The sequence below is a fragment of the Eschscholzia californica genome, unplaced genomic scaffold (genome assembly GCF_041429995.1).
Source record: "Eschscholzia californica isolate CP2 unplaced genomic scaffold, dmEscCali1.0.p SCAF_3, whole genome shotgun sequence".
Lineage (NCBI taxonomy): Eukaryota > Viridiplantae > Streptophyta > Magnoliopsida > Ranunculales > Papaveraceae > Eschscholzia > Eschscholzia californica.
The window spans coordinates 35,694,779-35,713,593 of record NW_028238420.1 but is presented as its reverse complement, the minus strand read 5'-3'; the positions used below and the strand labels follow the sequence as shown (position 1 = coordinate 35,713,593).

The window sequence follows — 18,815 nt, the reverse complement described above, 5'->3', positions numbered from 1 at the left end:
AGATATGATGTAGTTTGCATCTGCATCTCGGATAATACAACCAATACCAGCTGGTTCATTGATGTTAGTAAAAGAGGCGTCGACGTTGATCTTCAAATATGGTGTCGATGGAGGTCTCCATGTTTGATCCTTAGTTTTTTCCCTGCATATATTATTAATAACTGACTCATTCTTCAGTGGAGTAGTCGAGGTGTTGTTTATTCTCTCTATCATTTGTAAAGGATTTTGCTTATTCGTCGAAAAGCAATTTTCACATCTCGCTTTCCAAATAAACCAAAGAATTTTGACATATAGGTTGGTGAAATTCAAGTTGATAAATTATTTTGGGTAGGGTTCCCACAAAATGTATTAGGTCAGTGATTTGAGAAAATAAAGAAATTATTCGGGGTACAAAATTTTTGGCACAAGTAAAAAAATAATTAAATTTTTTGTTTACTCCAAATACTTTTTTTTAGAATCGTAAAGAAAAATCTCCGGCGAATAAATTCTCTAGGGAATCTATATTTTCTGTACATTCTCGGGGACATATTTTTTTTAGTCCTAAAATTAACTTGATCGAATATTGCTACCAAATCTTCATCTTCTCTTCCGTAATAATAATCATATAAATTGTTTTAGTCTGGTTATCTGATTACACACTCGAGAGATATGTACTACACAAGTAGAGTACTGATCTAATGTTGCATATACATCCTTTATTTGTTTTCTTTTACTTTTAGAGAGAGAGTCTTGGCGTCATGGCGTGTATGGATGAGATTCTACAGTCTAACACCACAAGAAACAAAAGGGAAGATTGATGAAAGGAAAACGAAACCCCATGAATGCAACAACTCGGTTTACATGTTGGAATCAATCTTCATCTGAGTTTTTATGATTTTGTTGTTTGAGTTTCTGTTCTCTTTCTCTCTCTATAAAAAAAATCTCTACATCAGTTGAATATCACTTATGAATCATAAAGTAAGGAAATTGCACGATCTCGATTAAAATATAAATGAGAATCAATCAGGATATACTCACCAAATTTGATGAGAGAAAAGAATGAAACAACATATATCCACCAAAATAGCACAAAAAGAAGAACGGCATAAGTCTGTCCAAGACTCTGACTACTACTCTCAATGGTAACAAGAGCAAACAATGAAATTGTCAAATTGATTAACAATGCCCCATTGAATAATGCACCAAGAGATCCAACCAAAGCACAACCGATCTGTCATCAAATACACAACAAAATTGTAACCTAACATAATTATTCAACAAAACCCTAATTAATTAAAGAAATAATAGTAGTCTTGTTTTATGTTTTCGCATTTTATTTTTGCAAAATGTCTGTGTGTTTTGTATTTCTATTATTCACACAGCTCATACTGAAAAACGATAGATAGGGAGAGACATAAAAGGGGGGAGAAGATGAAGATTATGGGGCAATGTTTGATCAAATCGATTTTTGGATTAAAAAGAAAAATATACCCTCTAAAACAATATTTGTCTACTAAGTCTTTTTTACGCGGAAATTTTTCTTTATTCCCGAAAGCCGCGGCCTTCCATAAATCAAACAAACATTCGTCCATACAAAGAAGACAAAGGACTAAAATTCCTCATACGCAAGATTATTGGGGGCCAAATTAGAATTTCAGTCACAATAAGCAACAGAGACCCGTCTATCTCTCATCAGTACACGTGGATGGATAATCTCACTGCTTAGACTCCACGGGGGGGGGGGGGGGGGGGTCAAGAGAGTCGTCCGATAATAGGGTTACCATGACTTTCGAATCTCCTTCAATTTGTACCTCATATAAATCAGCATTCATCACCATTTCCAACCCTACCCTAAAGGCTTTCATCTCGTTGTGGAGAGCCGAAATGGGGGTAAATCTTTCCGATCTTAATTCGATCACTTCTCCATTACTATTGCGCATAACTGCTGGCGAGGATGCTCCCTCTTGACAAAACGCACCATCAACATTTATCTTGAAACAACCTTGTGATGGTGGTCTCCAATGGTTTACCTGTAGATTAACAACAGATTGAGCAGACAGTAAGAGGTTAGGGGTTCGTTTAAGCTCCGTTTTCGTCAGCCAACAGATTGAACAACAGATTGAGCAGACATTAAGAGGCAATCCAGATCTGAGCTACGATTTCTAAAATGGAGCTCGTTTCGGGTTTTCCACCATATCCATAACAGATAAGTGTATTTATACCAAGTTCCATTAGCCACTTCTCCTTTATTGAGCATATCTTGTAGATTAACTACCAGATCTGATCCTAACTGCATGAAATCATGATCATTAGTTAGGGTTATTAAATTTCTGAAAATAGAACATGTACCAAACAAATGATTATGAGTTTCAACTTCCTGATGTGACATAGTTTGCATTCCTGGTCGAGATGTGGTAATCTTCTTCCTATATTCGAAAGAGTTGTTGAAGGATATATCTTCAACTCGTCTTTGAATTCCTTCTTGAACTGACCCACAATTAAATTGCAAACTCACATCTTAAAATAACATTTGAGAATTATATCTGGTGTTTTCCATTATTTGAACTGGAAGTGGATTCATCGACTCAAACTATTCACATACAATTAATGAAATTTGAAATACCCCAAATTCACCCCCAAAATCGATTTAGACCTCAGGTGATAAGAACACTGTGAAATTACTAGAGGAACAGAAACTTGTTATAGTGAATTTGAACATGAATTTGTTGAATGTGGGAGGTATATATTTAGGAAAGAAATTAGGGCAAAAAAAATGTAACTTTTTCTTTTCTGATATTTAACTTTTTTTTAACTTGTGGCCCGTTGTTCATTAAATCTTTATAATGGACTTTCCTTACGTTTTCAATTGCGTCGCTGCTGTCCGGGTGAAATTCAATGGGATAAATTGTTTTGGGTTGGGTTGGGTTCCCCAAAATGTAATATTTTTTTTTTTTTTAGAATATTCAACCATTACTAAAGAAACGTTACATTGTTCAGACCTACCAAAAGAAAGTACATCGATAAGGAGTGACTAAGGATTAAACGGTAACTAAAGTTGACAACTGAAGTGTTATACCTATAAACAAACATTGATGGGGTAGTAGAGCTAAAGCCGCAAGATTATGTGCCTTTTGGTACAAATTCTTGGGCAGTATGTGATAGTAATGTGAGCATTGAGAGTTGTAGCGCGCAATTCACCGACTTCCGTTGATATTCTCCATGGCAAGTCCAGAACAACTGTGGAGATTGATTCTAGAGCTACTTTTGCGTCTTCCTCCATTACATAAGATTGTAGCCTAATTCTACCGTTTGTTTCATTCTTATCTTGAAACCTATCACTTCACTATAGACTGCTGAAACAGGTTGGAGTCGTCGCGTTTGTCCCCAATATGATTCCATCTGAGTTCCTAGCTAAGGCTGCACAAGAGGCCTCTTCTGATTTGAAAGAGCCATCAAAATTGATCTTCACTACTCCGGTCGGTGGAGTGCACCATTGTTGTACCTGCAATGGTTGGTTATAAATTGGAGAATCAATAACACCAGTTAAATAGCTTAAGGAATGTTTCATTCTCCACCAGCAGCGAGTCAGATCTGGTATTTAATTCTGATGTCTTTCATTTCGCATCTTCCGCCACTCTCACATCTGGTGAGTCAAACTATACCATAATATTTCATTATTTTCATCATGAAGTAATATCTGCTTCAAGAAATCGGCCTGATCTGTTCAGATTTCATGTATATCGATTATACCAAATAATCTAATAAGGTCCTGGTACCTAGGGCAATCCGAAAAAAGATGAAAAATAATTTCGATTTCGTTCCCTTTCACATAACAAGCAGAACTGAGGTATATTTGTTACTTTTTTTCTTATGTTACTTAGGGTTGGTAGTCCTTCATGAATAAGTTTCCAAATGAAGTTTTGAATTCGTGGGATCATTTCAGATTTTTTCTAGAATCTATTCCATAAAAATCTGTAAGCTGCTTCTAATAGTTTTGGATTCACTTTAATTTCCTTATAATAGGGCATTGTAGTAAATCTGCCTGTTGGGGTTGGTTTCCATATCAGTCTGTCTTTTTTATAATGTTGAGGTCAAGAGATGCTACGAATCGCCTGTGTTGTTATCTCATCAAAGTGAGTTGCTATGATATTGATATTCCAACTCTTGGTTTCCTACACAATAAAATGTGACACCGAAAATATATGTGATGGTAGTTCAACATGCATGTTAGGAATATGACTTGTAATGTTTGATATCCATGGATCAAATCTAATTTTAACCGAAATCCCATCATCTATAATCCATAAAACATTTTGCTTAATGGTTTGTTTTGTTTTGTTCATAGCCTGCAAAATGAAGATGTTGAATGCTTAATTTTTGTAGACCAGTAGTCATCATGTTTAATGTATGTAGACTTAAGAAGTTTGACCCAAGTGGATTGAGGTTGTGTGATAAACTTTCATACTATCTTAGCTATGAGTGAGTAATCAACCTCTAGGATTAATCTAATGCCTAGACCCCCTTTGTCTTTTGGGCTAGTGATGATGTCCCATTTGAGGAAATGTATTTTATGTTCCTCTTAGGTATGACCCCGCCAAAAGGTTCTCTCTAATTGATTTATAACATATTTAGGTAGAATTTGATAGCTGCATGTTTGCATAGGTAGATACAAAATGATGCTAAGATAGATTTGATGAGGACCGTTCTACTAGCCTGTGATATGATTTTATTTTTCCATCCAGAGAGTGTTTTATTGAACTTATCTACTAACCAAGTGTGACTCTGTATTCTATTGCCTGGTCCGAGGATAAGTGCTCCTAAATATTTCGCATGGTCAGTCATAAGTGGTGCATTAAGCTTACTAATGAATCTTGATCTAATGGTGGTTGGGACTCCTTTGCTGAAGTATAAAGATGATTTTGAAAAGTTTCTCTGTATTCCATAGAAGCTAGAATAATGATCCATCAACTGTACTATTGTATTTAAATTATGTGTAGTAGTTTTGGCAAACAAAATCAGATCATCACCAAACAACAAATGAAATATTCTGGGGCTGGACTGATTTATCTTGTAACCTGTAAATTTTCTTTGATTTTCGTAATAAGAGATTAAGAGTGAGAGGGACTGTGAGATTAGAATGAACATATAGGGTGACGAGGGACAACCTTGACGAAGGCCTCTAGAGGCTGTAAAGTCACCCACCAACTTACTATTTAATAGGATATTAAATCTGGTCGAGGTTATACAGGACATGATAAGACCTAAAATTGTGCCACTAAAGCCTGAGGCTGTTAGGACAACGTCGAGAACGCTCTAGTTAACTCGATCATAGGCTTTCGTGTCAATTTCAGAGAGAAACCACCTTTCTTTGCTTTTGAGTTATTCATAGAATGCAATAGTTCTTGGGTTATAACTATATTATTCAATGATCTGTCTATTAGGTACATAAACATTTTGTGTCCACATGATATTGTCCTCTAAGTATGGTCGGATGATATTAGCAATTAATTTGGTGATCTATTTATAAATGGAATTGCATAGGGCTATTTGTTGCAAGAGTAATATTAGTATATAATAATAGTTGGTGACATTGACATAAATTTCAAAATCTTGGAATTCACATGTTCGATTTCTAGAGGAGGTTGAATCCATGGGATATCAAATGTGGGGTTTTTTTTTTTATTGAGATTGGACTCCAAGAGTGATTACATTTTAATAGCATCGAAACATCATGAATATAATATGCAATAATATATCATGAATTTGGATAAACACTACAACCACCAATTAAGACATCTTGGACCCTAAAGGCCACATAAAGACCATTGGGGCCATCTTAGGGGTCTGAAAGTCCATATACTTCTACATTTACTTTATTTATGGCCTAAATTACACGGGATAAATTTTGATGGCAAAATGCTTCCACCGAGACTCGATCTCACTGGCTTAAAAGGGAGTGTCCAACCACTGCACCCAAGGGTGGTCGACGAATGTGGGTTATTAAATGGTATAAATAATGTTTGGATTTAGGCTCTTTAGTATGTTGTTGGGCTTTAAGCCCTTCCTCTAGTGGTTTAGCTTGGATGGTTATCGTGTTTATGACATCTTGATGATGTATCAATGTCATGTAGTGACTAGCGTAGATCGAAGTTTTCAAAAAAAAAATGGGGAGGCACTAATAACACTTTTGGGGGTCTTTTCAACAATCCTCGCGTCTCTTCGTGGTAAGCGCATTTCATACCCGCACATTTCATTCCTGCGCACCATCATATATATTAAAACAAAGCACTCAGTTATATATCTAATAGATAAGTCTGATCATCTATTTTTTTCTTAAAGTTTGGTATGGATCATATTCAAGGGTCAAATAGAAGATATGGTTCAGATAACTAACTACTCCCTAATTCCTCGTTAACCCGCGATTTTGCCTCAGATATTTCACATTCTCCAAAATTGACCATATCATTAATTGATTTATTTCCAAAAATCTTGAAAGTTTTCTCTTCAAAAAAGCGATATTCCTGTCAAACATCTTCTATCTGGTGGAGTTATGCCTTATTGTCAAAGAAATGACATTTTCAAACATGTATTTGAAATGTTTGTATTTTACGATCAATGTAATAGAGAAATATTTATCTGGACGATGTTAGCCGAGAGAGATTTACCGTGATCTTTGGGCGCAACCGGAACCTAGTGTCCTAAGGGCATGGTTAGTGTGCGGGAATGGAATGTAATTCATAGGAATCACATTCTCATAACGTAGTGTATTTTAGTTTGATGTTTGGTTTGACCAGGAATAAGAATTCGATACATGACAGATTCCTAACTCGGTGTTTGCTTCGTACATGAATAGAAATGCAATTTTTTTTTTATATATTTTAATCAGTATTATCTATTAAAAGTTGTAGATATGAAATAACAATGCAATACAACAATGAAAATAGTACTTCAACATTTATTTAAAATAATTAAAGGTCTTAATAAAAAAATTTGTCTACAATAAATTATTAAAATTGGACGTAAAAAAAATTATTATTAGGAAATCTTTAAATATTGGCTAAATAACTTTTTATACCTGAGACTTATTTTTTGCAAGTAGCCTAACAACACCCAGTATAGATGAATTTCAGGTGACATCGTGAAGAAAACAACTGTTTTCGAAGAGCCACCATTGAAGATATCAGTTGCTTCTAGCATTTGTTAGTAATCCAATCTTGTTGGTAGATTGGACAGCTCGACTACCACTTTGGCTGCAGTTTCATTTTCTTTATTATGGGTAAGAGCAAAAACCATCTTTTCTACACATTTCACTTTTCCTTTAACAAGTTTTTCAACTGACACAAGAAATTAGATCTCAATAACATTAAAGTCCCCTTCATAATGCAACCCCTATAAAAATGGCGGAAAAGTTAATCCTTGGTTTTAATTTTGCATGAACAAAGGTCTCCACTACAATTTATCGAATTCAATGGTAGGCGTAGGACAATTTTGGCATTAAAATTCATTGCAAATTGGATGAACAATGAAAGGAAGTCTCTCTCTTCACTCCATCAAAACCTCCCTTACGCCGAAAGCTATGGAAATTAACTTCGTCTTCTCATACCAAACCTTCGGCTAAAATAAATTTTCTTTTTAAGCGATATGAAATCAACTTAGATAAACAAAGAATGAGAAAGAGAAAGAGAAAGAGAAGGAAAGACTCTCGAGAGATAGAGTTACCTTTGAGCGAAAGAAAATGAGCTGCTATGGTGGTGGCTGAAAAAATAAGATTTAATTTTTTTTTTGTGATATTATATTAAGGACAATTTTAATTTAGTCATTATAATATTTTATTAAAGACAAATTATTTGGGGATTGGGAATGACAAACCCACTCTCATTGTTTTTTCGGGAGAGTTTTAAAGGCACCCCTATAAGTGTTATAGGCGCCTCCCTTAAGGCAAATTTGAGAGAGTTTATAAAGGAAGGAGACACCTACAACACCTATGGGAGGCCCCTATAAAACTTCCCGTTTTTTAATGTTTTAAGAAGAATTTTATTCCATAAGGGGTAAGATTCCCCTTGCATTCTCGCCAACCGAGCAATAATTTGGTTGTTTTGAACACCATTCCGGTTCAAACAAGGCAAAGAAGTACTGAATCCTAGGGGCATCCAAGGGCTTAGTTGGGCTTAGTTTTGAGGGTTTGGGCTTTTGAGGCCCTAGAAGGGAAGAGTTCATTCATGACTGGAGTGATAACCAAACGGTCCAAACCCCCCCCCCCCCCCCCCCCAGAAAAAAGCCCATTAAAACCCTACAAGAAAAACCTACCAGGATGAAACTAATCTGCCCGAAGAGAAGAACAAACCATAGCAGAGAGAAGAAGATATGGCGTTGAGTGGGGTTACGAACGAAAGTACCAATTACAATGCAAAACAAGCACTTGTTTATTCTCTCTGCAAACGTCTCTCTCTAGATCCAGTAAGCACCTCAAACTCTCTTATCCATCTTATTGTCTAATTTCCATGCTTCTTTCCCTTTTCTGTTCTATTCGGTTGTATTTCTAATCTATTTCACTGGGTTTTGATTTTTTTGGCTTGACTCTGTTTAATTTCTTACTAATCTTTGGTTTTTAGAACTGGGTATTTTATGCTTTTGATGTTCAAGTAGTATTTAGTTCAAATATGAATAAATTCTAAACCTTAGTTTGATATAAATGGCGAACACTTTAGGAACAAAATATACAAGTTTGTCAGACATTACTAGGGATCGAGTCATTGAGGTGAAGATAGAGGTTTAGTAATTACAACAGCTTAGTACAATCCCTGAAAACTGGGTTTAGTTGAAAGATAAGTTGCACTGATATTATCGCATTAAAGTGTTAGAGCGGTAGAAATATCGATTTCTAAATACACCGCATACTAACTAAAAGAACGACAATTATCTAGGCAACCAGCCCAATCTGCAGCTTAAAATGCCGAAACCGTTGGAGGAGAATTTTTGTAGAATTGAAGATCATTTGAAACTGTATCTTTCAAATAAAGTAGAAGTTGCTCAACAAGGGACCAATGTTGTTCGGTAGGTTTATGCATATATTGACAAGCTTTATTAACTGTGCAAGCTATATCTTGGCGAGTTAAAGTAACATTTTGCAAATTGCAATGCGCCAACAAGTCAATAACATATCTAGACAAAGTTACACTAGCTACATATTCACCTGGGGTTTCCGTAATCTTGATATTCAGTGCCATCGGTGTTTTGATATGTTTCTCCTCGAGCACAATTGAGGAGATCATAGATATAACGTTTTTGAGAAAGAATAAGTCCATCTGAATTATATGATGCTTCGATGTCGCAAAAATAATGTAACTTTCCAAGATCTCATGCATAGCCACTGATACCAAGCAGATAAAACTACCTTCTTCTCTTGAGATGTCGGACTTCAAACGTGTTTGCATTATCAGAGGAGAATAAAATAATAATATTAGAATTTCTATTCTCCAAGCCACCATGTGATGGAGAATCATCTTTAGTAGAATAGGGGCATGTAACATCATCACGTTGCACATTTGCTTCATTAGAATGTGATGAATTATCACCATGTATGGGAGTTCTGCAGCTGAATTAATAGACCAATTGGACGAGATGAGTGCACGTTTGAAGAGGTGGGTGACAATGTCCCAGTATTAGGCAAAATAAATAGGTGCTTATGGAGTAGTCGTGGTATTGAATGATACACGGATCAACAAAATCATCATTATCACATGGATGGAACTGGATGGGACAAACGAAAGAACCATTATAAACAACAGTTTCGATATATTAAGCGGAGAATCAAGATTATCATTATCACATGGAAGGAACTGGGGACAAATCGAAGAGCCATAATGAACAAGAGTTTAGATAAATTAAATATCTCACTGGATTCGTTTTTCTCACTTCCCAATTTGTGACAGAGAACGATTACACTATACTGGCAATGCACTAGTTACATAATTTAAAATATTAAAGTGATATCTAAACATCCACTTTTTGGAACACCTGGTACTCCATCCTTTAACAAATTATATTCATTACATTTCATTGAAATATAAAAACAAAAAGCTTCCAGCTCCATAGCCATCTCTATGGTAGCTTTAAAGTTAACTATTCATACCTCCAAAACATGAAATGCTCTGAATCTAATTAGTAATGGACTTTGCCTTTCCCATCAAAGTTACTTAGGTGTTAGGACGGTCAATGATCTCGATCAAGCTGTTTGGAGTCTCACTAGTGCTATTTTAGCTTAGAGCATAACCTCAAGTAGATCCCTGTAACTTAACTTAGTTAAGAGACTAAGAGGAAGTATTCTGGCAAAATAATGGAGAAAACCAATTTTCTAGTTGTATTTAGAAAGATTAATCTTCACCAAACATCATAGATCATTTTTTATGTAAGTGAAGACTTATTGAAGACGTTTACTACTTGACCAAAGATTGATCCAATTCAGTTGCGACTGATACTCGGCGTTTTGTGTAATTCAATTCTTAACTAAATACATGATTGAACCTCTTTCACCACTAAGTGCAAACATTGTTCTTTAATTCTTTCCTACTGTTACCTCGTCCTCTATGCAAATCTTTTTTCAAGAAAATGTCTTTGAGCTTTCTAATTTGTCATTGCAATGCGGTTTATCATCCGTGCAGAAAATCTTCTCTAGCGAAGGCATTGTAGCAAATGACATCGAAACACTGTTCTCAGAAATTTCGAAATCAACTGGAGCTGGAACCCCTCTGAAAAACGACGAAGAGGTAAATTGAAAATGATTGGGTGATGTTGGTGTCCTGACTTTTTGGTGCTAATAGCATGTACTTAGTAAACCCAATCAGTTCACCAATTAGAGAAGTATAAAAGTTGGAAAATGGTTTCCATATGAAGAAATTGACCTCAACTCACCAAATTGTGGATGTAGGTGATGAAATGGGTAGCATTTGCAAACACTTTTCCTGTTGATCTTGAAGCACGTGCTGGAGTTCTTAAAGGATTAAATGATGAATTGATCCATAAGTCCGTTCTTTTGGGATATGGACTCAAACCATCAGAAGCAGATATCGTTGTATTTTCAGTCTTGCAATCCTTTGTGGTACAATGAACTAGAACTTTGTCTATATCACATAATTATATATGTATATACATGTCTTGTAACCCTGTTTTCACTGATGTTTCTTCGCCAGAGTGGTCTTTCTAGTACAGATAGGGAGAAGTATATAAATGTGCTGAGGTGGGTTGACTACATCCAGGTATTATGACTTATCTTGTTATGGTAATAAACCTCGCAATAATTCAATTATGAAATATTTCAGTAAGTGCTTCATCCTATAAAAAGAATCTTGTTCCACTTCTGAGAACTCTTTCTTTTTCTTTCTTTTGTAGAACAAGGAAGACTTTGGGGACATATTTGAAAAGGTCCAAGTGAAGAAGATTCAGTTTGAACCTCATGTGAGTGATCTCTACATTTCACTGGTCATTTTCTTTTATAACAATATCCAAAATTTAAACATGGATACAGTACGGTTACTCTAAGCTCCCTGACTTTCTGCCCGTTTTTGGGGTTATTACTTCTCTTATGAAAATGCCCTTGTGATAAGGTCAAAGCCCTTACTGAATTAGTCAATTAAAATCGGCGACGAAAGTCTGGGGTTAAGTTTGTTATTATGCTGAACTAAGGCTAGTGACACACTTCGTCATCTAACGAGAATTCGCTTAGGCGAATCACATTTCTCACCAAAACAAGGAAATAGTTTGTCATTTGAGCAAGCAACCTGTTTATCAGAATTACTCGTGATAAACAAATCAGAGATTTAGAAATAAAATACTAATTTAACAACTTTTTAATGTCTGTAGGTTGTAAAAAATGTAGTAAAAGTGGACTCTGATCCGAGTTCAAGAAAAGGTGTGCAGGATACCAAGACTGTAGATAAGGCAGAAGCAGATTCAAAATCTAAGAAGGGTGAAAAATCAGAAGCAGACCCAAAATCCAAAAAGATTGAAAAGCCAGAAGCAGATTCGAAATCAAAGAAGAGTGCATCTGAAGTAACCTTTCCGCTGACATATGCTGAGTTCATTGCTTATTTTTCTTTAATGCATATTATCTAAGGCTCAGAGTGCCCTATAAGCATTTTACATATTAGTAAGAGCTTTGTTTTCGTCAATCATAGAATCAACATAATTTCCTGCTGCTGATGTAATCTTTGGAAGATCATTTAGGAAAAGCCGCAAAAAGTGATAGTAAATATATTCAGGGTGTTGACAAGTAGAATATACGGTTATTATATGTTTTCTTAAAACTTCCATTTCCATAATGCACTCAATATAACTCTGATTTATGTTTGCTGGTAACTTAAGAAAAAGGTCTCAGGAGATGGCAAAGCCACTGCTGAGAAGAAAAAAGCACCTGAAAAAGAATCAGTTGAGAAGGATACAGAAACTAGTGTGAGTTTGCTTAATATACAAGTTGGTATTATTGTCAAGGCGTGGAAGCACCCATCTGCCGACAGGTATGTGCTCAACTCATTTTTCATCTCGCTTCCTGTTTTCCGGTAAATGTTTTTAGTTAACACTCGAGAAGGATGATCATAAAGATTGTTTATGGCTTGGGATTCTAATTCTTTGGGTACATGTTCCTGAGACCCAGAGGATTTTGGACCTTTATGTGTTAAACCACCCAAAATATTGTTTTGTTGAATAGGTTCTCCTGTACATGTTAGGTCATGGATTCTTTCCACTTTTACAGAGTCAAGGTTCAATTTTCCTCACTGAGTATTTGATTGTATTGATTCAAATTTTAATTAAAAAGGGAAAGAGTTTATGTCCTATCATTTTTCCTTACTGTACATATTAGAAAACCCTTGTTTAATTAGCAGATTTGAACCACATGAGAAAATCATGGTCGGATCGAACAAATGAAACACACTACTCTATGAAGCTTACAGTATCTTAAATAGGACTGCTTATTCGTTGTCCTTTGCGAAACAGTTTACTCGTTGAGGAGATAGATGTTGGAGAAGGTCAAGTGCGTCAAGTTGTCAGTGGTCTTGCAAAGTATTGCAGCCCAGAGGAATTAACAGTAAGAATTGTTACTTGAGTTAATCTCAACTAAAACTGTTTTGCTGATTTAAATGTATGAAAGTCTCTATTCTGTTTTTCTTCGTTGTTTTTGATGGGGTGTCTTTTTATACGGTAAACTGAAGATTTTTGACGTACGATATCAATGCGAGTCTACAAGTGATCTTTGAACGGCATAAAACGTGTATTTTTCTTGCAGAACCGTCAAGTGGTGCTAATTACAAATGTAAAACCAGGAAAACTACGAGATGTGACCTCTGCTGGATTGGTATGTCTTTCCGCATTCTTTCATTGATTTATAATTTTTGCTTATCTAGTTCTAACCTGTTGGTTTAAGCAACTGCATTATGTTCTCTTACTAGTTGAAGGTTACTGTCTATATTTGAGCGTGACCACATGGTTTTTATAGGTTCTCTGCGCATCCAATGAGGATCATACTGTTGTCGAGCCACTTCGTCCTCCTCAGGGAGCAAAAGTTGGGGAACGTATTTCATTTGCAGGGTAAGCATCAATTTGTATCAATCTAGGGAACTAAATGCATATATATATATATATATGAAATTTTTTATTTTTTCTACTAAAATAAAAGGGATTACCTGCGGGTTTTATTTTTACTGAAATTAACTTCGGTTCTCGTCATTCTTGATACCCTCTTTGGAGAAATACAAGGGTAGAATTTATTGAAGAAATATATCGAAATCAAAACTAATTCTATTATTCATATTTTATTGACCTAACTTGGAATTTTTGAACATTTCAATTAGGCATGATGGAAGGCCAGAAGATGTTCTAAACCCAAAAAAGAAGCAATTGGACAAGATTACCCCGGTACGCAATTCAAGTCCGAATCTTTTACTTCATTCTTAATAAAAATAACAGTGTACACTCTGCAATCTGTACTCTCTTTCTAAAACAAATGCATGGAGTTGATGGTTGGATCTTCGTGCTGTTCTTTAAGGCAATACTGATTTGGATTGTCCAGATTCATTGTCGTTTTCTTACATCATCGGGTTCAATTGTTGCAGTATCTTTCCACCGACGACAAGGGTGTTGCTACATTCAAGGGAATACCGTTCATGACTTCTGCTGGACCATGCACATCCTCCGTTCCGAATGCGAGTGTCAAATAGATATGTTTCTGGAATAGTAAAATGCTTAGTCTTCTGGAATTCAAGAAACGATCGTCTTAGATGCTTCTGTCCCGTGTGTTCGAGATCTGCTGGTTCATTTTCGTGCAATCCGACATCTGTTTAATTTTTGCGGAAAAGAGGATAGGGGAGATTGCCAGGAATAGTTTGATGAGCTAGCAAATTACTTGTTGATGCTTTTTTTCTGAACAATGACGAGAAGTTTCTTGGTGAGGCATTCATAAGTTCTCTTTTTGTTACATCTCAGTCATATAATGGGGAAGGTAACTTTGAATACCCTATCTGAACATTGTAGTCATCCAATGAATTGAAATGATGTTATTTGAAGACAAAATCTAGCTTTTATTCTTAAAATAATCCTTTACAAGATTGTTACCCATATCTTGTTCAATAAAAATACTCCTTCCGTCCCAAAATGAAAGACTTATTTTGAAAATCTAATTTTTTAAGGGAACATCATTAATTAGAGTTTGACTTTTAAAAATATCATGATTTTTTTACTTGTACCCTCATTAACTTTTTTACAATACCAAAAAAAAGTATAACTTACTTTTAAATAAAATTGTCACTAAATTTAAAGTAATGCGTATTACTAGAAAGAGGGAAAAATTCTTTTCTTTATTTTTAGAAATGAGACATTAAAATGGAACAACTCAAAAAAGAAATTAGACCACAATCATTTTAAGACTGAAGGAGTAGTAATTATATTTTCGTATATAAGAGTTTTTGGTGATAGTTACTTGGCCCTTGTCCAAAAATTGATTGTAATAGTTATATGACAAATCGTTTTGCTTTGTATACTACATTTTGCATATGACAAAGTCTCACCATTTCTGTTATATGCACTCACATCATTGATATCCTTTTTGTTCAAATTAGAGATGTGACTACATATAACAAAAATGGTGAGTATATTTAACAATTCCTGATTATTTTGAAGACTGAAGTCTTTAACTTTGGGCCCTCAGGATTATTTGGTACCTTCAATTTATTTTGGGAAGTCCATCTGATAATAGCATCTTCAGTGGGACGCTCAAACTCTAATACTTAGAGTGTCACATATGATTTTTTTTGAAGTTTTTGTTAAAAAAATCTTCTCCAATGGAAAACTTTGTTTTTTTTTTGAAAATCAACTACGATCTACGTTAGTCAGTACAAGACATTGATACATCATGAAGATGTGATAAATACGATAACCGTCTAAGTTAAACTTATAATGAAAAAGGTCTAAACTATCTCTTCTGGGAATCGAACCTGAGGCCTCTAGGATTTTGGAGTTCATGTCAACACAATCAACTACTTGGAAACCAAGCGTTGACAATGGAAAACTTTGTTAGATACTCTATCATGAGGTGAATGCATTTATTATATAGAATCCCAATAGAGACACTCTAAAATTAGAGTGTCTTCTTGAATTTTCTAAGTGCCACCTACTCACATTCTAAATTTTTAAATAATAGAAATCATTCATTTTTAATTGCTTTTTCACTATTCAATTTAAGAGTAACATGAGCATCTCCAATGGGGCATTCAAGAAAAACTCTATAAATCCTAGGTGTCAACTGTCAAAAGTGAATCTCTAAAATGTCTCTTATCTATGTGGTCATTTAGACCAACTTTAACAAAAAACCTTCTCCAATGTAGAACCTCTAAGAGCAAGCGGAGCCAGGATTTGAAATCACACCTGACTAAGCTATAATTGCTATAAAAAAATGGATGAAAATATATCTTTTGTTTTCGTAGATCTCTTGTTTGGAAGACATAAGTTTAGTACAATTACAATTGGTTTACTAAGTCAATTAACGAGCGTGTATCCTAATATTTTTCGTCAAAAGTCAGTCGATGATTTAGAACGCCAAAACTTTTATTAACCCTAACAATAATGAATTTCTTAACAATGATTTAAACTACAGAGATTATCGCTAATGTAATTTGTCATCCTTACGAATCCATTGTAACTGTAGTATAATCTTATTTCATTAGCGACATATAGTTTAAATTAAAGCGTAAAAGAACCGAAGCAGCGGGAGCAAAACTAAAAGTTGACAAAATTGATTTTCACACATCTCTCTGCAGAATATACTACTACTTTTTATTAGTCTTGACTGATCTTAGTAAATGTTACAATGTAAACATATACTTGTGATTAGTATTTATTCGTTTAAATTATGGAAGAAAATCGTATCTCGTGAGAGTTGAAATTCCGGACACAAATCAAATTTTGATTTAGTAAACTACAACTTTAACCACCATTAATATTATTTGAAATAATAGAACTAGTAAAATGATTAGTTATAAGTGTAGAAACACTTTCTTACAAGAAAAACTTGAAATTTGGTAGCACAAGTCTAAGAAAACCAATGAGTGCACTAAGTGTTGAGAAGAAAAGACAAAACCAAAGTAGCAAAATAATGCACTTGGGTGGGATTTGAACTCAAGACCTCATGTGTGTGAGGTAAATGCTTCACCACTAAGTTATTTGTTTCCTAATCACTACCGCCTTTGGGATACATAGTAAAACTATCCCTAGCTGCATGTTTCTTAATGCAGTCAGGGATGGTCTCCAAGTACCTCCGCCCATGTCTAAGAGCGTCTCCAAACTTTGGAGCTCTATATTGGCATAATCTCTATATTTTACTCTAGAGTTTCACTCCAAATGCAAATCACTATGCAAGTCTGTATATTCGCATCTTTGTTATTTTATTAGTTTTAAATTTATAACTTATTATTTTTATTTATTATAACTTCTAAAATTTGATAAATTAAATGTAATTAATATAGATTATATATAAAAACAATATATTAAATACAAATATATAATATTAGAGATATTATAATGCGTGCATTACTACAAAATAAGAAATATAAACTAAAATTGTTGCTAACTACTCCCGTAAAATTATTTAGTACTCCGGTAAGTCTCCACCTCCTTCTTCACTTCTAAACCTCTACACCTCCATACCCACCTCCGTATGCACCACTTCCGTATCTACCAATTTGATGTCCACCACCTTCATACTCACTACTTCCATATCGACCACCTCTGTACTCTCTTCCTTATCCACCAACTCCATACCCACTTTCAAATTGGGTAAAAATTGATGAAAACCCTCTCGCTCCAGTATTTTTTTCTCATAGTTACTTGTTTTTGCTTTCGAAAGTACTCACGTTCATCTGGTCTATTATAGAACTTGGGTCTTTCTCGATAATGTTGTTCTCTAGTTGTGCACGATTATAATCTACTTTATTACTTTTCACCTATATTTTGTTACGTTCGTTATCAGCTTGAAACATCATAAGTTGATGACGCTTCTCAGTTTGTTCGACAAGGGTTGCATGTTTTTGCACACTCGCCATGTGTACTTGCTCTAATATGTGACGAATTTTTGTTCCTTCCTGAGACACTTTATCTAGGTAAACCTTTTTCAAGTCTTCCATACTCTTTCACGTCTTCTATTTCTTTCTCCTAAAGAGCCAACTAGAGCGATCTGATTGCATTCCTACTGGAGCTTCATTATTAGTTTCTTCAAGATTTATTAAGAGTTGAAATCAAGAAGATTCCGGTGTAAGAGAGTTAGGTTCATATTCATCAAATGCATTATAGAAGTATTGTTGCCTCAACATGCATAGGTAGCTTCCTGAATTTTTCACAATTTTTCAAAACGAACCATACGTGTTCAAACAAAAACCCTTTTTTTCATTTGGATCTTGTACATACAATGCTTTTGCTTGATTAAGCTACAATATTTGAAAATATAGATCGATTAGAAATATGTCGATAGATACTTGGAAACTTTAAAACAAGTAAATACTTACAATGTCTCCTCATCGGCACTACTTTGATTTCGATTTTTTAATTGGCGAACACATTTTCTAAATTTGTTTGTTGCCCTTGAAATCACTTTCCACCGGCATGCTCGAGACTTAGCTGTTCTTGATAGCTCACCACTCTCGGGCATTGGATTGAGAAAAATATCAATAATTCGAGTCCAAAGACAATCGATTTTTTTATTGTTACCTTTAAAAGGATCTAGATAAGCATTAGCTAAAATATTACATCTTCTTGCAATGTGAATGCTTTTCAACAAGGTACCTTATTAGTCTTTCTTTTACTTGCCATGTTCTGGATCTTTAGGTAACCCTTAGAAAATGTATGTGTTTAGATGTGTTATGATAAGAGTTATGACAAGTCCTGTATATATAGATAAATTTGGGTAAGGAAAATCTTTAGTTTTTTTTTTCAAGATTATTTGATAAGACGTGACTGCTAAGAAAATTTATACTCTTATAGCTTTTTCAGATTCAATAAGATTTTCTGATCATAAAATCTTTAGTTTTTTTTTTTCAAGATTATTTGATAAGACGTGACTGATAAGAAAATTTGTACTCTTAAAGTTTTTTTTAGGTTCTATATGATTTTCTGATCATAAAATCTTTAGTTTTTTTTCAAGATTATTTGATAAGACGTGACTGATAAGAAAATTTGTACTCTTATAGTTTTTACGATTCAATAATATTTTCTAATCATAAAATCTTTAGTTTTTTTTTTCAAGATTATTTGATAAGACGTGACTGATAAGAAAATTTGTACTCTTATAGCTTTTTCAA

At 34.5% G+C, this 18,815-nt stretch overlaps 1 protein-coding gene across 2 annotated transcripts; it reads left to right on the top strand.

The window, feature by feature from the left end:
* Positions 1–8,031: 8,031 nt before the first annotated feature.
* Positions 8,032–14,541, top strand: LOC147549871 (Nucleic acid-binding, OB-fold-like protein). 2 transcript variants are annotated; one of them, XM_086671789.1, is made up of 12 exons: positions 8,032–8,436; positions 10,641–10,745; positions 10,907–11,077; positions 11,169–11,234; positions 11,368–11,433; positions 11,839–12,027; positions 12,340–12,491; positions 12,970–13,060; positions 13,259–13,327; positions 13,469–13,560; positions 13,824–13,887; positions 14,085–14,541. In XM_086671789.1, exons 1-12 carry the CDS (start codon positions 8,344–8,346, stop codon positions 14,187–14,189), a joined length of 1,263 nt encoding a protein of 420 aa, XP_086527915.1. In that variant the 5' UTR covers positions 8,032–8,343; the 3' UTR covers positions 14,190–14,541. The 2 variants fall into 2 exon arrangements, with proteins under 2 accessions (XP_086527915.1, XP_086527916.1); XM_086671790.1 differs by having other exon boundaries at positions 8,272–10,257; positions 10,301–10,745.
* Positions 14,542–18,815: the final 4,274 nt, after the last annotated feature.

What these genes read in the sequence shown, in the direction of transcription:
- LOC147549871 (XM_086671789.1), top strand. Translation starts at nt 8,344, where the DNA reads ATGGCGTTGAGTGGGGTTACGAACGAAAGTACCAATTACAATGCAAAA. An exon ending in AACGTCTCTCTCTAGATCCA is followed by an intron (nt 8,437 to 10,640) that starts GTAAGCACCTCA and finishes TCATCCGTGCAG; the next exon opens with AAAATCTTCTCTAGCGAAGG. An exon ending in CAAAGAAGAGTGCATCTGAA is followed by an intron (nt 12,028 to 12,339) that starts GTAACCTTTCCG and finishes TGGTAACTTAAG; the next exon opens with AAAAAGGTCTCAGGAGATGG.